This window comes from Fukomys damarensis, unplaced genomic scaffold, assembly GCF_012274545.1.
Source record: "Fukomys damarensis isolate Sample0158 unplaced genomic scaffold, DMR_v1.0_HiC HiC_scaffold_8, whole genome shotgun sequence".
NCBI classification, from domain to species: domain Eukaryota; kingdom Metazoa; phylum Chordata; class Mammalia; order Rodentia; family Bathyergidae; genus Fukomys; species Fukomys damarensis.
The window spans coordinates 2276835-2291323 of record NW_022900920.1 but is presented as its reverse complement, the minus strand read 5'-3'; the positions used below and the strand labels follow the sequence as shown (position 1 = coordinate 2291323).

General features: G+C 48.9%; 3 protein-coding genes across 7 annotated transcripts in view; all 3 read right to left on the bottom strand.

Annotated features, from left to right (window-relative positions):
* Positions 1 to 12090, bottom strand: part of Hoga1 (4-hydroxy-2-oxoglutarate aldolase 1) — a 30821-nt gene extending 18731 nt beyond the window's left edge. For 3 of the 5 annotated variants that reach the window (XR_004516271.1, XR_779460.3, XM_010620390.3), the window contains exon 1: positions 11576 to 12089. Coding sequence is in view for 3 of the 5 variants with exons in the window: in XM_010620390.3 (XP_010618692.1) it covers positions 11576 to 11786 (211 nt within the window). In the remaining 2 variants the exon portion in view is untranslated. Of the gene's footprint in view, positions 1 to 11575 lie in introns of all 5 variants that reach the window. The other 2 variants (XM_010620392.3, XM_010620391.3) reach the window with 1 other exon arrangement.
* Positions 5639 to 7770, bottom strand: CUNH10orf62 (chromosome unknown C10orf62 homolog). The gene has a single exon (XM_010620389.3). The coding sequence runs from the start codon at positions 7139 to 7141 to the stop codon at positions 6470 to 6472; it is 672 nt and encodes a 223-aa protein (XP_010618691.1). The 5' UTR covers positions 7142 to 7770; the 3' UTR covers positions 5639 to 6469.
* Positions 12091 to 12561: 471 nt separating the features above from the next.
* Ankrd2 (ankyrin repeat domain 2) overlaps positions 12562 to 14489 on the bottom strand; it is a 10261-nt gene continuing 8333 nt past the window's right edge. The window contains exons 7-9 of the mRNA XM_010620413.3: positions 13771 to 13869; positions 13496 to 13594; positions 12562 to 12837 (exon numbers count right to left, since the gene is read on the bottom strand). Coding sequence (XP_010618715.2) covers positions 12691 to 12837; positions 13496 to 13594; positions 13771 to 13869 — 345 coding nt within the window. The 3' untranslated portion in view covers positions 12562 to 12690. The remainder of the gene's footprint in view (positions 12838 to 13495; positions 13595 to 13770; positions 13870 to 14489) is intronic.

The following is a 14489-nucleotide window of genomic DNA, read 5'->3' as shown; positions in this document are numbered from 1 at the left end:
GGGTGTTTATCGTTCTCATTTATGTCTTTAAACACTTGCAACATACTTATGAACCCATGAGTATATACAGGCCTTTGCGATTTTAAACTCTGTAGAAATAAAACAAACCTGACATAACCTTCTGCAGTTTGGTGTTTTCATTTAACGCTATGTTTTGCGCTTTGTCCACGCAGCACACGTAGCTGTGATTCATTCAACTGATAAACATAGTGTTCGATTATATGGTTAGACAACAACAGTTCATTTTTCATTCTCTTGTGGAGAACCCTTAGAGCGTTTCCTTCCTTTGCCTACTGAAAGTAATGCAGAAACAATAACTTTTGCACGTGTCCAAGAATTCCTCTAACATTTGCTAGGTGTTGGCTGTGCTCCGTCTGTGTGCATTTCCACAGGGGCCACACTTCCAAGTCGGTGTACACAGAGCGTCACAGCGCAGTCTGTATCCATCCACGCCATACTTTGTAGGGACAGAACTAATTTTTTTTTTTGCCAATTTTCTGGGTAAAAATTGATATCTCATTGTTTTATTTTGCATTTGCCTGTTTCATAAACGATTTGAGAAGCTTCTAACATTTTATTTCTAAGAAAAACCAGCAGAATTTACATTCTTCACTTAAACCCAAAGGAATGTTAGAACAGCTTCCTAAATTTTTCCTTTTAACTTTTTGTCTTTCTTCTCTTCTCCACTCTATTCTAATTTTTATAAAACGGAAGTAGTTTACAAAGACTTCATACACTAAGATTATTAATAAATAGCCGGGGTTTTAGCTCAGTGGTTCCGCCACCTGCCTCGCAAGTGCAAGGACCCGAGTTCGATCCCCGGTACAAAAAAAAAAACAAGATTATTAATAAATAGAAAGATGTTTAGGAGAAGAAAAACAAAATAAAGCTGGGGCCGGGCGTGGTGGCGCATGCCTGTAATCCAGCACTCGGGAGGCTGAGGCAGGAGAATCGCTGTGAGTTCGAGACCAGCCTGAGCTACATAGTAAGTTCCAGGTCAGTCTCAACTACATAGTGAGACCCTGTCTCAAAACAAACAAACAAACAAACAAACAAAGCTGGGACTTGTACTGCATGCAAAACCCCTGCCATACATACAGCTATGAGAATTGAGCCATGAATACGATGTGGAGCTTCCCAGTAGTCGACGCTAAAAGGAAAATGTGGTCAGCTCAGAGATATGTAGAACCTAAAAGATAAAAGCCAAGCAGCTGCCCTGGCACAGACTGAGAGACAATGTTCCCGTGAGTCATCCTTGAGGGACACAGTGTGATGCAGACTCAGCTACATACCACAAGCCGTGCTGTTTCATACATTATTGGATTCCACAGAGTGGGTTGCCAGGCTAATGCTCATAGCCTTCCCCACCCTCTCTCTTTCACATTTTTTGCCTTAATAATATATAGCAAACAGTATCTTGAGTCTAATAACGCCTGGTTCCATTGAATCACCTCTTGAGGATTAACCCCTCCATGTCAGGCTGGAGGCTGAAGGGAAGAGGCTTCTGTGTATTGATTGCTACATCAGGCCCCAGAGCTTTCCCAGAAAAGCTGCCAGCCTAGGATGAGGGCTCTGATCTGGCCGCGATCTGACCAGCATCCTTGACCAAGGAGTTAGGGGTCAGACTCTTGCTGATCATTCTCTCTACAGAAGCCAAAGCCAGGGCCGGGGATTTAGTTCAGTGGTTCAGTGGCCTGCCTCGCAAGCGCTAGGACCTGAGTTCAATCCCCGGTCCAAAAAAAAAAAAAAAAACAAACAAACAAAACAAAAGCCAAAGCCACCTGCCACCCTGGGCTAGGGTGGACTCATGCCACAGTCCCTGACCCAACTACAGTCACTCCCAAGTCACCTTTTATCCAGTGCTCAGTTCCAGAAGTCCTTGAGCTCTACACATGAACCTGGCCTCAAACTGGGATCTGGCATTCTGGGAGGTAGCTGCAAGCCCCGGGCTCAAGGTTCCCAGAGCATGGCCCTCTCTCCTGTCCCTGGAAGGGGCTTCTGCCCTAGGACTGATACCTTGGCTAAGGAGGGACAGGACACCAGCCGGCCAGCAAGTCACATCACATCTCTGAGTCTCTATTTCCTTTTTTGTGGAATGACGAATCATTTCAATCCTACCACATAGGATTGTTTGAAAGGCTCAGCACTGTTTTGAAGTTTAAGTGGATCCTCTTTCTTTTTCCCCCTCATTGAGTTTATTGGTACATTTTAGGTATACGGTACAGTTACATTCATTATTGGGATCTTGTACCTTTACATGACAGCTCTTGGTTCTCATTTTTTCCCCTTGTCCCTGCCCTCCCTTCACCCCCTTCTCCCCTCCCCATTTACAAACATTTTATTTCCATTTTTTTATTTGCTCCAGGATCCTCTTTTCAAAGTACTTAGGCTAAAACCTGGTACTCAACAAGGGTTAGCTGTCATAGAGTCAGAAAAAAGCACTCAAGCCTTAAATGGGGAATAGCTGGAACTGAAGGGGAACCTGGAGGAGGGCCTAACTCCCCCAGCCCCAGCTGAAAGATGAGGTGCTCTCGTTTTGGTTTCTTGTTTGGTTGGTTTTTGTTTTTGGTTTTTTTTTGGTACTGGGGATCAAACTCAGGTCCTTGTGCTTGCAAGGCAGGTGGCAGAACCACTGAGCTAAATCCCTGGCCAGAGGTGCTCTCATTTTGGAAACTACTCTCAGCTGCTCCCATGGTTACGCTCGCTGCTTTAGAAAGCCAGGGCGCTTGAGAGGGACAGTGGGTCTTTGGGACTAGGAAGCCACAAACAATGTGGTGATTTTACTATGACCAAAAGGAATCACAGGCTGACCTACGTAAAGAGTAAGTATCCCTGGTCACTGTTATGACCTCTTAGCTATAGTTCACCATCATCATTGCCTCCTCCAAGAGGTCTTCCTGGGCTGCATCTGCAGGACCTTTCTACTCTGACTTTCATTTCCTGTTCTCTGTACTTCCTGTTGCCTCCTTGTATACCCAGAGGTCCTCAGAACCCTTCAATCCCATGGCTACCCACCCCTCTGTAGGGTTAGGCAAAATCTCTCAATCTGGCCTTTCTGTAAAATGAGAAATTAGATCAGATGGCCTCCAAAGTCGTCCCTGGCTCTAGATTCCATAGTCATGTTTCTCCTTACCCTTGATCCAGCTCTAATGTTTTCCTTCCATCAAAGCTGTTAGAGCTAGGGAGATAGCTCAGCGGCAGAGTGCTAGCATGTATGAGGCCTTGGGTTCCATCCCTGGCACCATATAAAAAACAAACTTGTCAGCGTCACACCTACCCACCCACACACACTACCACTGTCCTGCATCTGCAGAGTTGCTGTCCCCTTCTGCCTGGCCTCCAGTGGAAGCTCTCAAATGCTGTGAGAACACCAAACTTTTCCTCATTTCCTTCCACCCTGGGCTCCACAGCATTTTCATCTGTACAGACTAGTATAGGTGTACAAGAAAATGTTGCACAAAAAAAATACTGTCACACTTGGGAGATTGAGGCAGGAGGATCACAGGGAGTTCAAGACCATCCTGAGCTACACTGTGAGTTCAAGGCCAGAGGGACTACAATAGCAAGACTCTGTCTCAAAAACACAAAACCAAAACAAAAATTGTCACAACTCTGGCCCGGGGGAAAAGTTTTTTGCATGATGTAATTTAAAACCTCTCCCTGGGAAGACACTTGCATTCCCAATAAAATGTTTAAGCAATTTTCTAACGGACTTTAATGGACTTAAGCCTGGATCTGGGAAGCCAGACATCCTTCCCTTGGACTCATGACGGAGTAGCTGTTAACTGCTCTTTGTATCTACTCTAATAGTGATCCAATGTCTATTTTCTAATAAAAAATGTCCTCACCAAGACTATATACTTCAGTTGACTGCCTAGAGGCCATTTTGCTCGCAGCTTATCTGTAATAAAATGCGCTCAAAAATAAAGCTGACAATGTTTTAGCTTTAAATTTGGAACTACTTTTAGACCTACAGAAAAGTTGCAAAAATAATGCAAAAAATTTCTATACATCCCTCTCCTAACTTCCATCCACAACATTTTACCTATTTATTGTAAATGATCAGAGCCAGAGAATTAACATGTGCCAGGCGTGGTGGCGCATGCCTGTAATCCCAGCACCTGGGAGGCTGAGTCAGGAGGATTGCCGTGAGTTCGAGACCAGCCTGAGCTACATAGTGAGTTCCAGGTCAGTCTCAACTACATAGTGAGACCCTGTCTCAAAAAAAGCAAAACAAAACACAGAATTAACATGAACATAATACCACTAACTGAACACTTTTTTGGGGGGGTTACGGGAGATCGAACTCAGGATCTTGAACTTGTGAGGCATGCAACAGCAACACTGAGTTAAATCCCTGGCTCCCTGAAGACTTATAAAATTTTGTCAATTTGAAAAAAAAATTTTTTTTTATCAATTTGAAAACTTTCTTAAAGTTAAGCTTCCAAGGTCATAATCAGCTAACCTGAAATTTCATGTAATGAGCTTTCAGTAAGGAATTTTGGGTCTCCCAGATATGTGCATGCATTTTAACAATTCCTTTCAGATGCCAAGCCTTACCACTGTCTTGATTTTTGTACAGTTTAATGTTTTTCCTGTGTAATTAATCCTATTTTTCCCATCTAAAATTTTTATTATGAAATATTTTAAATGTATAAATATATAAATCCAAATTTCTATAGAGTCACTTATGGATAATGCTCCAAAAATTCAAATACTCTGAACTGTACTTTACAAAATAATTTGTTTGGGTTGTTTATGGATTTATCCATGCTTTGCAGTCATTTTGCAGACCTGGAGTTTGAAGTACACAGGCTGGAAACCACTGGCAAATCCATAATAGATTCAAGTGTTGAGAAATATGTATGTCAAAGAATCACGTGGAGTTAGTGCCTTGAAGTAAACTTCTCTAAAGATTCACAGAGGAGGTGGCCGCCTTCCCTCTGTCTGGGGATGGGTCACCACTTGCCGCCAAGATGCTTTCTTGTGACCCAGGAAAAGGAGGCAGGGAAGGATCCTAAGCAGTGGAATCGCCAGGATGTGAGAAGAGGTCAAGGTCAGTCACGAGAGGCAGAGACATGGATTGGTGGGAAGAGGACGGGGAGGCAGCACTGGGAAGGAGCTGGGGACTCCATGGGCTTTGCAGTCAGGCAAAGCTGTAACCTGGTCCAAGCAATACCTCGTACTGTCTCAGGCAAAGTATGTCTCTGGCCACAGTAGTCTCGTTGGTGAAATGGAGAGAACCTGAGGCCTTCATAGTAGAGCTCTGACTTAACACAGGGCAGGGTATATACTTGTGTTTTTTTTTTTTTTTTTTTTGGTTTTTTGAGACAGGGTCTCACTATGTAGTTGAGACTGACCTGGAACTCACGAAGTAGCCCAGGCTGGTCTCGAACTCACACTGATCCTCCAGCAAGGGTATGTACTTTTTAAAAAAACAGTTTTAGCCGGGCACGGTGGCACACGCCTGTAATCCAAGCACTGAGGAGGCTGAGGCAGGAGGATCGCTGTGAGTTCGAGACCAGCCTGGGCTACTTCGTGAGTTCCAGGACAGTCTCAACTACATAGTGAGACCCTGTCTCAAAAAACCAAAAAAAAAAAAAATTTAGAGTGTGTCTTTTTAAAAAGTCCTCAAAAAAGAGGAAGCTGCCAGTAATACTAGTAACACTGGTAGCAGCAACGGTAGCCGCAGTCAGGGGCCCAGCAGTAGTGACATAGACAAGTTTAAGAGCTGCGGATGCAGACAGTAGGGAGGTTCTAACCTGACCCCTTGGGTACCTGGAAGCAGATGGGGCAGGGAGGGAGATACAGCGTGGGACACCATGGATTTGAGACGGCACCAAGAGGACAGGGTCGCAGCCTATTCCTTACCCCCCACCATTCCTGCCTGGTTCCTCCTTCTCTGGCAATAGCAGATTAGTGGGTTGGGGAGCCCTAGAGGTATCTCCTCCTGAGCACCTGAGACTGGAAGAGTGTGGGGTAGGAGGGGGATGGATGGGTCAGGGGAGCCGCTTCCTGGAGTCTTAAAAGCAAGCCCAATGCAAAGGATCAAGACAAGGCCCGGATTCAGCTACTGTTGGAGAAGGAACCCTTCCCCTTCACCTCTCCCAGCCTGGATGGCCACAGAGTCCCTTGACACAGGAGTGAGGGGATACAAGGCTTTATTGGCTCCATTCCAGGCGTGTGGCATCCGTCTGGGGCTCTTGGTTGCTCCCGTGGTCTGCCTCATCTGTCTCCTCTCCAAATGTCTTCAGGGACCTCAGGGTCTGTCACAGCTCTTCCTCCACCAGGGTCCATCTTCTAAGGAAGAGTCCACTCATGACCCCTGGGGAAAGGGCCAAGGAAGAAAGGATTTTGGTGACAGCATCTCGCCCTGGGCCAAGAAGTTTCCCTGTAGAAGAGAAAACAGGCCTGTTTGTGTGGCCAGCCCTGCTGGGGGAAGGGGCGTGTGCTCAGGCAGCTTCAGGAATTATACATCTTGGTGGCTGCGGCTGGGCAGGCTGCGGCTCGGGTGGCCCGGGTGACCCTGATGGCTCTGATGGCTCTGATGGCCATAGAAAGTACGTGTGTGGTTGGCACCAGCCACAGCGGTTTCCCGCTGGGTGAGGAAACTCCTTTTCAGCTTCATCTCCACCTCTTCGAGGGCCTTCAGCTCCTCTGGGTTGATATCCCTGGACTCCAAGTGACCTGAGTGTTTGTAAGCCTTGGCTCGCTGCAGCATGGAGTCAGCCACATGCTGCCCCTTGGTGTCAATCTCCTCGACACAAGCAGCCACAGCAGCCCATGTGGCCTCATCCATGGAAGAGGGCTTTCCCGACTCCCTGTGGGTCTTCTGGGTCACAGTGGATCCAGACATCTTCTGCTTGCTGGTGACAGATTCCCGGTGCAGAGCTGAGCCCCTTTCCCCAGGCCTGGAGGTGACGGTCTCCATGCGGATCGTGGTGCTGGCCTTCCCACTCCCACTCTCAGGCTGGACAGCACTCCTGCTGGTACAGGCATGGTTGTCAGGGGCCAGTTTCTCCTCAGACAGGCAGCTGAAGTGAGATTTGATCCAGCTTTCCTTTGTTTTGTGGGATTCCGGAGACTCATCTTGCGCAGACTCAGGGGTTATCTTACTTCTCTTCCTCTGAGCCCACAGCATGAGGCCTCCTCCTCCTAGCAAGATGATGGCCCCTAGCACCACCTTGCATGATGGCTGCTGGATGAACTCCAAGAAGGTCTCCAGGACCCTACACCAGGCAGGCAGAGGTAAGAGCACACTGGGAGTTGGGGAGCCAGGTGGTACAGCTCATGCTTGAAAGAGCAGGCTCTCCAAGTGTCTGAGCCACTGCTGCACCCTCCCTAGGTTACCCCTGTTGTGTCAGCAAAGAGCCCCATTATGACGAAGACAGTTGGTGATGGGGTGAGGTAAGGCGGCCCTCAAGTGTAGCCTGGCAGTCATTACCTCAGGCTTGGGACCTGTCTCCCTCACTGACCACTGTCCTCAGGCTTGTCAGGTGGTTTCTCCAATTCTAATTTCCCTTTGGCTTCTGCTACTCTGTCCTTCTTATCTTCTAGTCTTTAGTTTTTCTTTTTCCCCCGTTCAGTGGCCCCGAGGGCAGAGGAAGCTGAGCCAGGCCGCCCTGGCTGGGATGGCATTCATTCTCGGTCCCAAGTCTGGTATCTTCTTCCATCCAGATGCACCTCTGCAACCCGCTCAGCATATTCCATGCCCACTTGTAGCCTCCTCCCCATTACAGGACAGAACCCAGAATGAAAAGGGCTCAGGAGGAATTCTGGACTAACATGAGGTCACAACTGGGAGGAGACAAGCAGTGGGCTGAGAGGGCAGAGCAGATAGGACAGATGACTTCATTAGGTCCCCCATCCGTGTGCCCTTCTAGAGTGGTATCTGCTGCCTTGTGCCCTGGTGATGCACCTGCAAATCCAAATGTGCCTCATGGAAAATGAGAACAGTGCAGGTCGTGAAAAGTAGACCACCTAGCAAGGCTTTCCCTGGAGGCCTGGATAATCCTGAGTAATTCCCATGCATCTCAGTGAAAAAATATGTCTGGGCTGCTCTATTTTCCCCCTGAAGTCATCTAATACATTTTTTTTTTCAGCTAATACATTTTAAAAATGAAGCCGGGCCTGGTGACACCCAGCATTTGGGAGGCTGAGGCAGGAGGATCACTGCAAGTTCAAGACCAGCCTAAACTACACAGTGAGACCCTATCGAAAGAAAGAAAGAAAGAAAGAAAGAAAGAAAGAAAGAAAGAAAGAAAGAAAGAAAGAAGAAAGAAAGAAAGAAAGAAAGAAAGAAAGAAAGAAAGAAAGAAAGAAAGAAAGAAAAAGAGAAAGAAAGAAAAGTTCGGGCATGGTGGTGCACACCTGTGATCCCAGCACTTGGGATCCTGAGGCAGGAGGATCGCTGTGAGTTTGAGACCAGCGTGGGCTGCACAGTTCAGGGTTAGTCTCAACTACATAGTGAGACCCTGTCTCAAAAAACAAAACAAAACAAAACAAAACAAAAAGAAAATACAGCCAGCCAAAACAGGCTTGAAAACATTTTAACACTTGAAACAAAATATCTTCTCTAACAGTAATGATTTTAATACTAGTATTGATAGAGAACACTTTAATAGCAAAAACCCTAGGAATTGTCACAATGTAAGATAACTTCTGCCCTTCGCTCTGTTTAGTTCAGAATTAACTGGCACTGGAGGCATCTAGTCTCCCTCAAAAGTTTTGTAAATGAAAAGAACCATTGTTAGCTTTGCTGATCCTTCCCCTGGGCTAGAATAGATAACAACGAATTTTAAAGGTAACCTCCCAGACCAAAGAAGTGCTACATCTGGGTTGAAATTCAATTGCCTGGCCACCATGGTTTGAATATCAGCAACATGAATTGTGAAAATGCAATGTAACCACCTGAATGAGATCAAGGCTGCAAAACCGTATAAAAGGGGCAGTTGTAGCCCAGTACTGGATCAATCAGGGTACCGCCATTAGGTCCCATCGAACCCTGTCGATGGAGTAAGCTTTTCGTTATTTTACTTCCATTCTGCTGTCTCTCTGTGTTTCACTTGCCAATTCCTTCCATAACAGTATATACAAAAAAATTATATATATTTTTAGTACCGGTGATCGAACTCTGGCCGTCACGCTTGAGAGGCAGGCGGCGGAACCACTGAGCCAAATCCCCAGCCCTACAAAAATATTTTATCTTTCACAATAAATCACAGTGCACTCTTCACAGAAAGAAAGACACTAGTTCAAAAGTTTTATGAGCAACATCTCCCCTGTCTTGATTAGCTCTGTGGTTGTCCACTAACTTTAGTTGGAAACAACAATTCAAAGTCCACTTTTGAGGTTATTTGCAGGTGAGTTCAGGGCCGTATGGCCCTCTGGAGAACCCCTGCAAATGTATAACTGGAGTAAGGGAGTCAGACAATGTGGCAATTTTATTTATTTATTTTTTTTTTGAGACAGAGTCTCACTATGTATCCCAGGCTGGTCTTGAACTCACAGCGATCCTCCTGCCTCAGCCTCCCAAGTGCTGGGATTACAGGCATGTGCCATCACGCCCGGCTAGCAGTGATTTTTGAAAGAGATTTTTAAAAAGAGCTACAGTTTCAGGCAGGGCCTTCCAGAAGGCGCTCTGTGTTCACTCATGCAGACTCCCAACTCCTCTTTAGAGGTTATTTTTTTTTAATTCTTATTTTAATTATACATGCTTGCAGTACGTTACAGTTACATCCCTTGTGAGAGTTGATACACATGCGTACCACATCTTAATTCTTTTTACTTCCCCTTCCCCTCCCCTCCTCCTAGGGCATGTTGTTGCAGACATCTCGGAACACAAAATGTGATAGCGGCTGTCTCTGCTCTAGAGTGTGGGCTGGAGGTCCTCCCCAGAAGTGGACAGAAGAAATAGATTTTAGAGCTGACACAGCTTGACTGAGTCCCCAGAAGCCCTGTGACAGGATGCTCCGGCTCTGTGTTGTCGTGATTAGTAACGTGAAGGGTCCACTCCATGTTCTAAAGCGAGGAGACCAGACTAGGGGGTTATATAATTTCTCCACGTCACTCTAATGGTCAAGAAGGAGCCTTACCCGGGTCTTCAACCTCCAGGTGCTGGGCTCTTTGTCCCACAGCCCCTGCCTCCTTGATGTATGACTGAGAGAGGGATCAGACGAGCAGGAGGCAATATTGCCAAATCCCCCAAAACCTGGACCCCAGAGCCCTCCATGCCCAAGGCGGTGAATCTGCAGGAGGGAAGGCAACGCCCAGGAAAGAGGTCTCTGGGAATTCTCTGGGGGGCAGGCAGACACCAGTATACAAAATCCTCCCTCCCGGTTCCTAAACTAGTGTGTCCTGGAAGTTAGAAGCTGAAGCAGTCTTCTGTCAGAGACTCAAGACCATCTTGCTTTGCTTTAAGGGAACTGGGCCTCATCCAGCCTTTAGACCCCGTGAACGAGCCAAGGCAGACGTTTACTTAAGAAGTGGTTTCCCTGCTCAGGATGAGTGTCCACTGGGACTTGAGTGTCCCCTGGGAAGGGTCACATCATTTCTATGCTGAGCTACGAATGGAGGCTCAGTGGAACCCCGGTCATTGTCACAAAGCAGCTATGCCACATTATACATCATTTTATGCTCATCGTGATAGTCATTATAATCATTATAAATCATTTTAATACTCATCACCTCATGGATACCACTCTCTAATCTACAGTGTGCTTTCACTTCCATCTGATTTTCCTCCCAACCATTTCACAATATAACCAGTATTACTCCTATGTGTCACATGGGGAAACTGAGGTTTAGAGATTATCCCACTAGAAGTCAGTGGCATGGCTGTGATTGGAAACCAGAGTCCACCATCTGAACTACTACCCTGCACCACCAAAGTCTTAGCCACACCATTCCCAAAGCTGGTCCCCACCAGACACTTTATTGAGGTAGTCTGGTGTAGTGACTCAGTGAGGGGTGATAGAATCAGCAGGTGGAAAGAAACAGTATGGGTTGTGTCACCACAGTGAGCCCGGACCTCAGCCCAGCCACGTGGGAGCTCAGTGGTCTTGGACGGTGGCCACACCTCTGGGTCCCAGGTTCCCATCCATGAGATGGTGCTGTCGAGAGCAATGTCCACAAACTGCTCTGGACTGGGACATCTCCTCCTACCTCCATGGTACCGCACCTGTGGCTGTGTGGCGTGCTGGAGTCCCTGGCCTCAGCGAGGGAGAGACCCATGTATAGAGGAGATGAGTCAGAGGGGCCAGTACGTGAACTAATTCTGCCAAGGAAACTCTGGCCCAGAAGAGAATGCACACATGCGGCTTGGAGGACAGGAGGCCGATGCTGGCTACACGACAAAGTGTGACTTCCTCTGAAGTGGTCACACCAGCCTGGGGCTACTTCACAAGGGTGCAACACCCACTCTCCAGGACGGCCCCACAATAACTCGGGGAGCTCAGAAGACACATTAGCCCTTTACAGCCGGGGAAACAGAGGCAGGAGAGTCTGGTCTGAGGCGTTAGCACCTGAGGGCCTCCCTCAGTTCTGGTCCCCTCCCACAGGGGACAGGCCCACTCACCTCGGAAGGGAAGGGTGCCCAGTTTGTGCAGGTTCTCCTCCAATTTCCCATAGTCCACCTCGGCGTTGGCAGCGAAGGGGGTAGTCACAGGGGGGTAGATGCCTGCGATGTCCACCTTCTTCCCCTCCCCTGAGGCCCAGCCCCTCACGTTTCTAGACAAGCCCCTGCTCAGCCCCTGCCTCACAGAGGCCCACATTTGGGGACCCAGCATGTCTCAGCAGCCTGGGGCCCAGCTGGTCTATGTGCCCAAGTGAGGCTGAGTTTGAACTCTTTTCTATCCCCTGTTAATGATCAACATGTCTAGTTAAAAATTGGCAGCCCCCCAGATTTGTAAGCACTGGGGAGGCCTGAACTAAGTACTCCCAGGGTCAGAAGCAAGACCTACAGGCTCCAAGGAGTCCTTTTTCTCCCTGGGGAGAAGCTGAAGAAATGCCACAAGGCAGTGTCCCTCTAGCCAGACACGGAGCTGGTTCTGAGGCTGCCAACACTAAAGGGCCTCTCCACAGCCTGGGCCCTCTTCCCACAACTCCCAGCCACGAAGCCAGGGCCCTATCAGTTTCCAGTCTGGTGGAGCTGATTGGCCGAGCTGGCCCAGCCCTGCTCTGTGGGAAGGAGCTGCTGAGCGGAAGGCAAGAAGCTGCTTGTGACAAGCCACTGCCTCACTTCCCTGCCAGGCTCCTCCTGCCAAGGCGACCAAGTGTCAGCCTCGTGCTGGCCACACATAGTTCCACAGGACAGCAGTCGTGGGGTGGGGGCGGGCTGAGAAGAGCACCAGGCTGGAATGCGCAGCTGATAGCTGGGACCCAGGCCTTGGGAAAGAGCAGAAAAATGGGGTGGCAGAAGAGAAACAAGACCACAGGAGAGGTTCAGAGGGGCCAAAGGGCTCCAAGATGCCTTTGTCCTCAAACCTACCTTTGCCCCAGTCTTCATTCCTATATGATTTCAAACACAAATGGAAACAAACAGTAAAAATAGCAAAACCCACTTTTATTGTGCCCATGTGTGGGCGTTCCTGCATTGTGCAGAGGAGCGGCAGTTCTGAGGGTCATGCTAGGACCCTCCTTGCTTGCACACAGGAGCGGGCGGGTGTCTGGCTGGGCAGGCTGAAGCAGGCTTTACTGGGCTGGCACTTGCTGGGGAGTCTCAGGTCCACTCTCAGGCCCCTCCACCCCGTGCTGCTCTGTCTCCGTCTCAGGGTGCTCCAGGGCATGCCGAGTATCTGCCTGCCACAGCTGCACCAGGTCTGTGGGGGTCTTTCCTGCCTGGAGGAACCACAAGGACATCCGTTCGTGGTTCTGAAGTCCGCTAGACTAGAAGGTGCCCTCAGCTACACCAGTGGCTCTCAGCTGGAGGCAGCTTGGCATGGGTGAAGACGTTTTGGTGGTCACAGCTGAGATGTAGGTGCTACTGCTATCTCGTGGGTAGAAGCTTAACCATCCTACAAGGCCCAGGACAGTGCCCCACCAACAAGAACTGCCAACTAAACGTCAGTACTGCTGAGGTTGAGAAACACCCTCTCCATCCCCCCTTAGCCCTCTAGAGCCGGGGACTGGGAGATGCCTTCCTATGCTCCTTTCCTTTGTGATGGCTCTGAGCCCCACAGAAGAGCTTGAACTAGGGGACAACAGTCCTCAGAAAACTTGAGGCCTATCAGCAATGAACACTGAGTGCTAGGAATGGTCAGGCAAACCAAGTGCTCAGGCGCCTCAGTTCTGTCCCTCCATGATCTCTGCCACCCGTGGGCCTGCATGTTAGGGTCCCTCCTGTGCTTCCTACTGTGTCTCTGGGCTCGTACTCTGGACAGTCACAAACACACACACAGAGGACCGGGAAGTGGGTGATGGGAATGGTATTAGTGGAAGAAGACAACTTGTACATCATGCAGGTGCTCAATGGGCAGAGACAGACACGTGTACTCACCAGGTTCTTGGCCATCATGTCAGCCCCGTGAAGGAGCAGCAGTTTGATGATTTTGTAGCGGTTGAGCCTCACGGCATCGTGCAAGGCACTGTCTCCTTCCTAGAGCCAGGGTAGCGCTCAACACGGCCCTTGGGGGCAGTGGACGGGAAGCAGGGTGACGGGAGACGGGCTAGAGACCCTGGTCGGGAGCCCTTGTCCCGAGGGTCCCTGTGGGAGCTGGCAAGCTGTCCACACAAGCGTGGTGTGGCCGGCTGGGGAGGAGGGGAAGCGCTCACTCTGTCTCTAGCGTTGATATCCAAGCCCAGGGACAGAAAGTGTTCCACAATCTCCACATGCCCAGTGCGCACTGCCACGTGCAGAGGGGTGCTCAGCAGCTGTGCGGAGGAGACAGGAAGGGCTAACTCAGGGACCTGGACTGTGGTGCCTCTGGACGGGGGACTGTTCTAACTCCAGCTTAGTCTCTCCCCTAAGTCCTGTTTGCCAAGACCTGCGCCCTGGAGGGGTGGGGCACGGTACGGCTTCCTGCCATCCTAGCCGATCCTAACTCTAAAGCTCCTCTGGCAGCTTTCTCATTCTCCTCTCACAACAGTCCGTCCTTCCTTCCTTCTTCCTCTCTCCCCCCCCCCATTTCGTGGTGCCTGAGGATTGAACCCAGGGCCTTGCACATGCTAGGCCAGTGCTCCATCACCAGGTCCAATTCTAGCCCACTCTTCTCTGAATCATTACAGCAGATGCTACTTATTGCAAGGTGACAGGGCAAAGCGCAATGTAAAGCATAAGCTTCACACTGAGTACATACGTTATCCCACTAACCTAACCAAGAACCTTGCAAGACATTTATAAATGAAGAGAGGCTCAGAGGCTAAATTACTCTACTGGGATCATGCATGAAGGAACAGAAGGATAGGGTCTGGGCTGCAGCTCAGCAGTGCGCACCTGCCTGGCAAGTGCAAGGTCCTCAGTTCTATACCAAAAAAAAAAAAAAAAAAAGGAA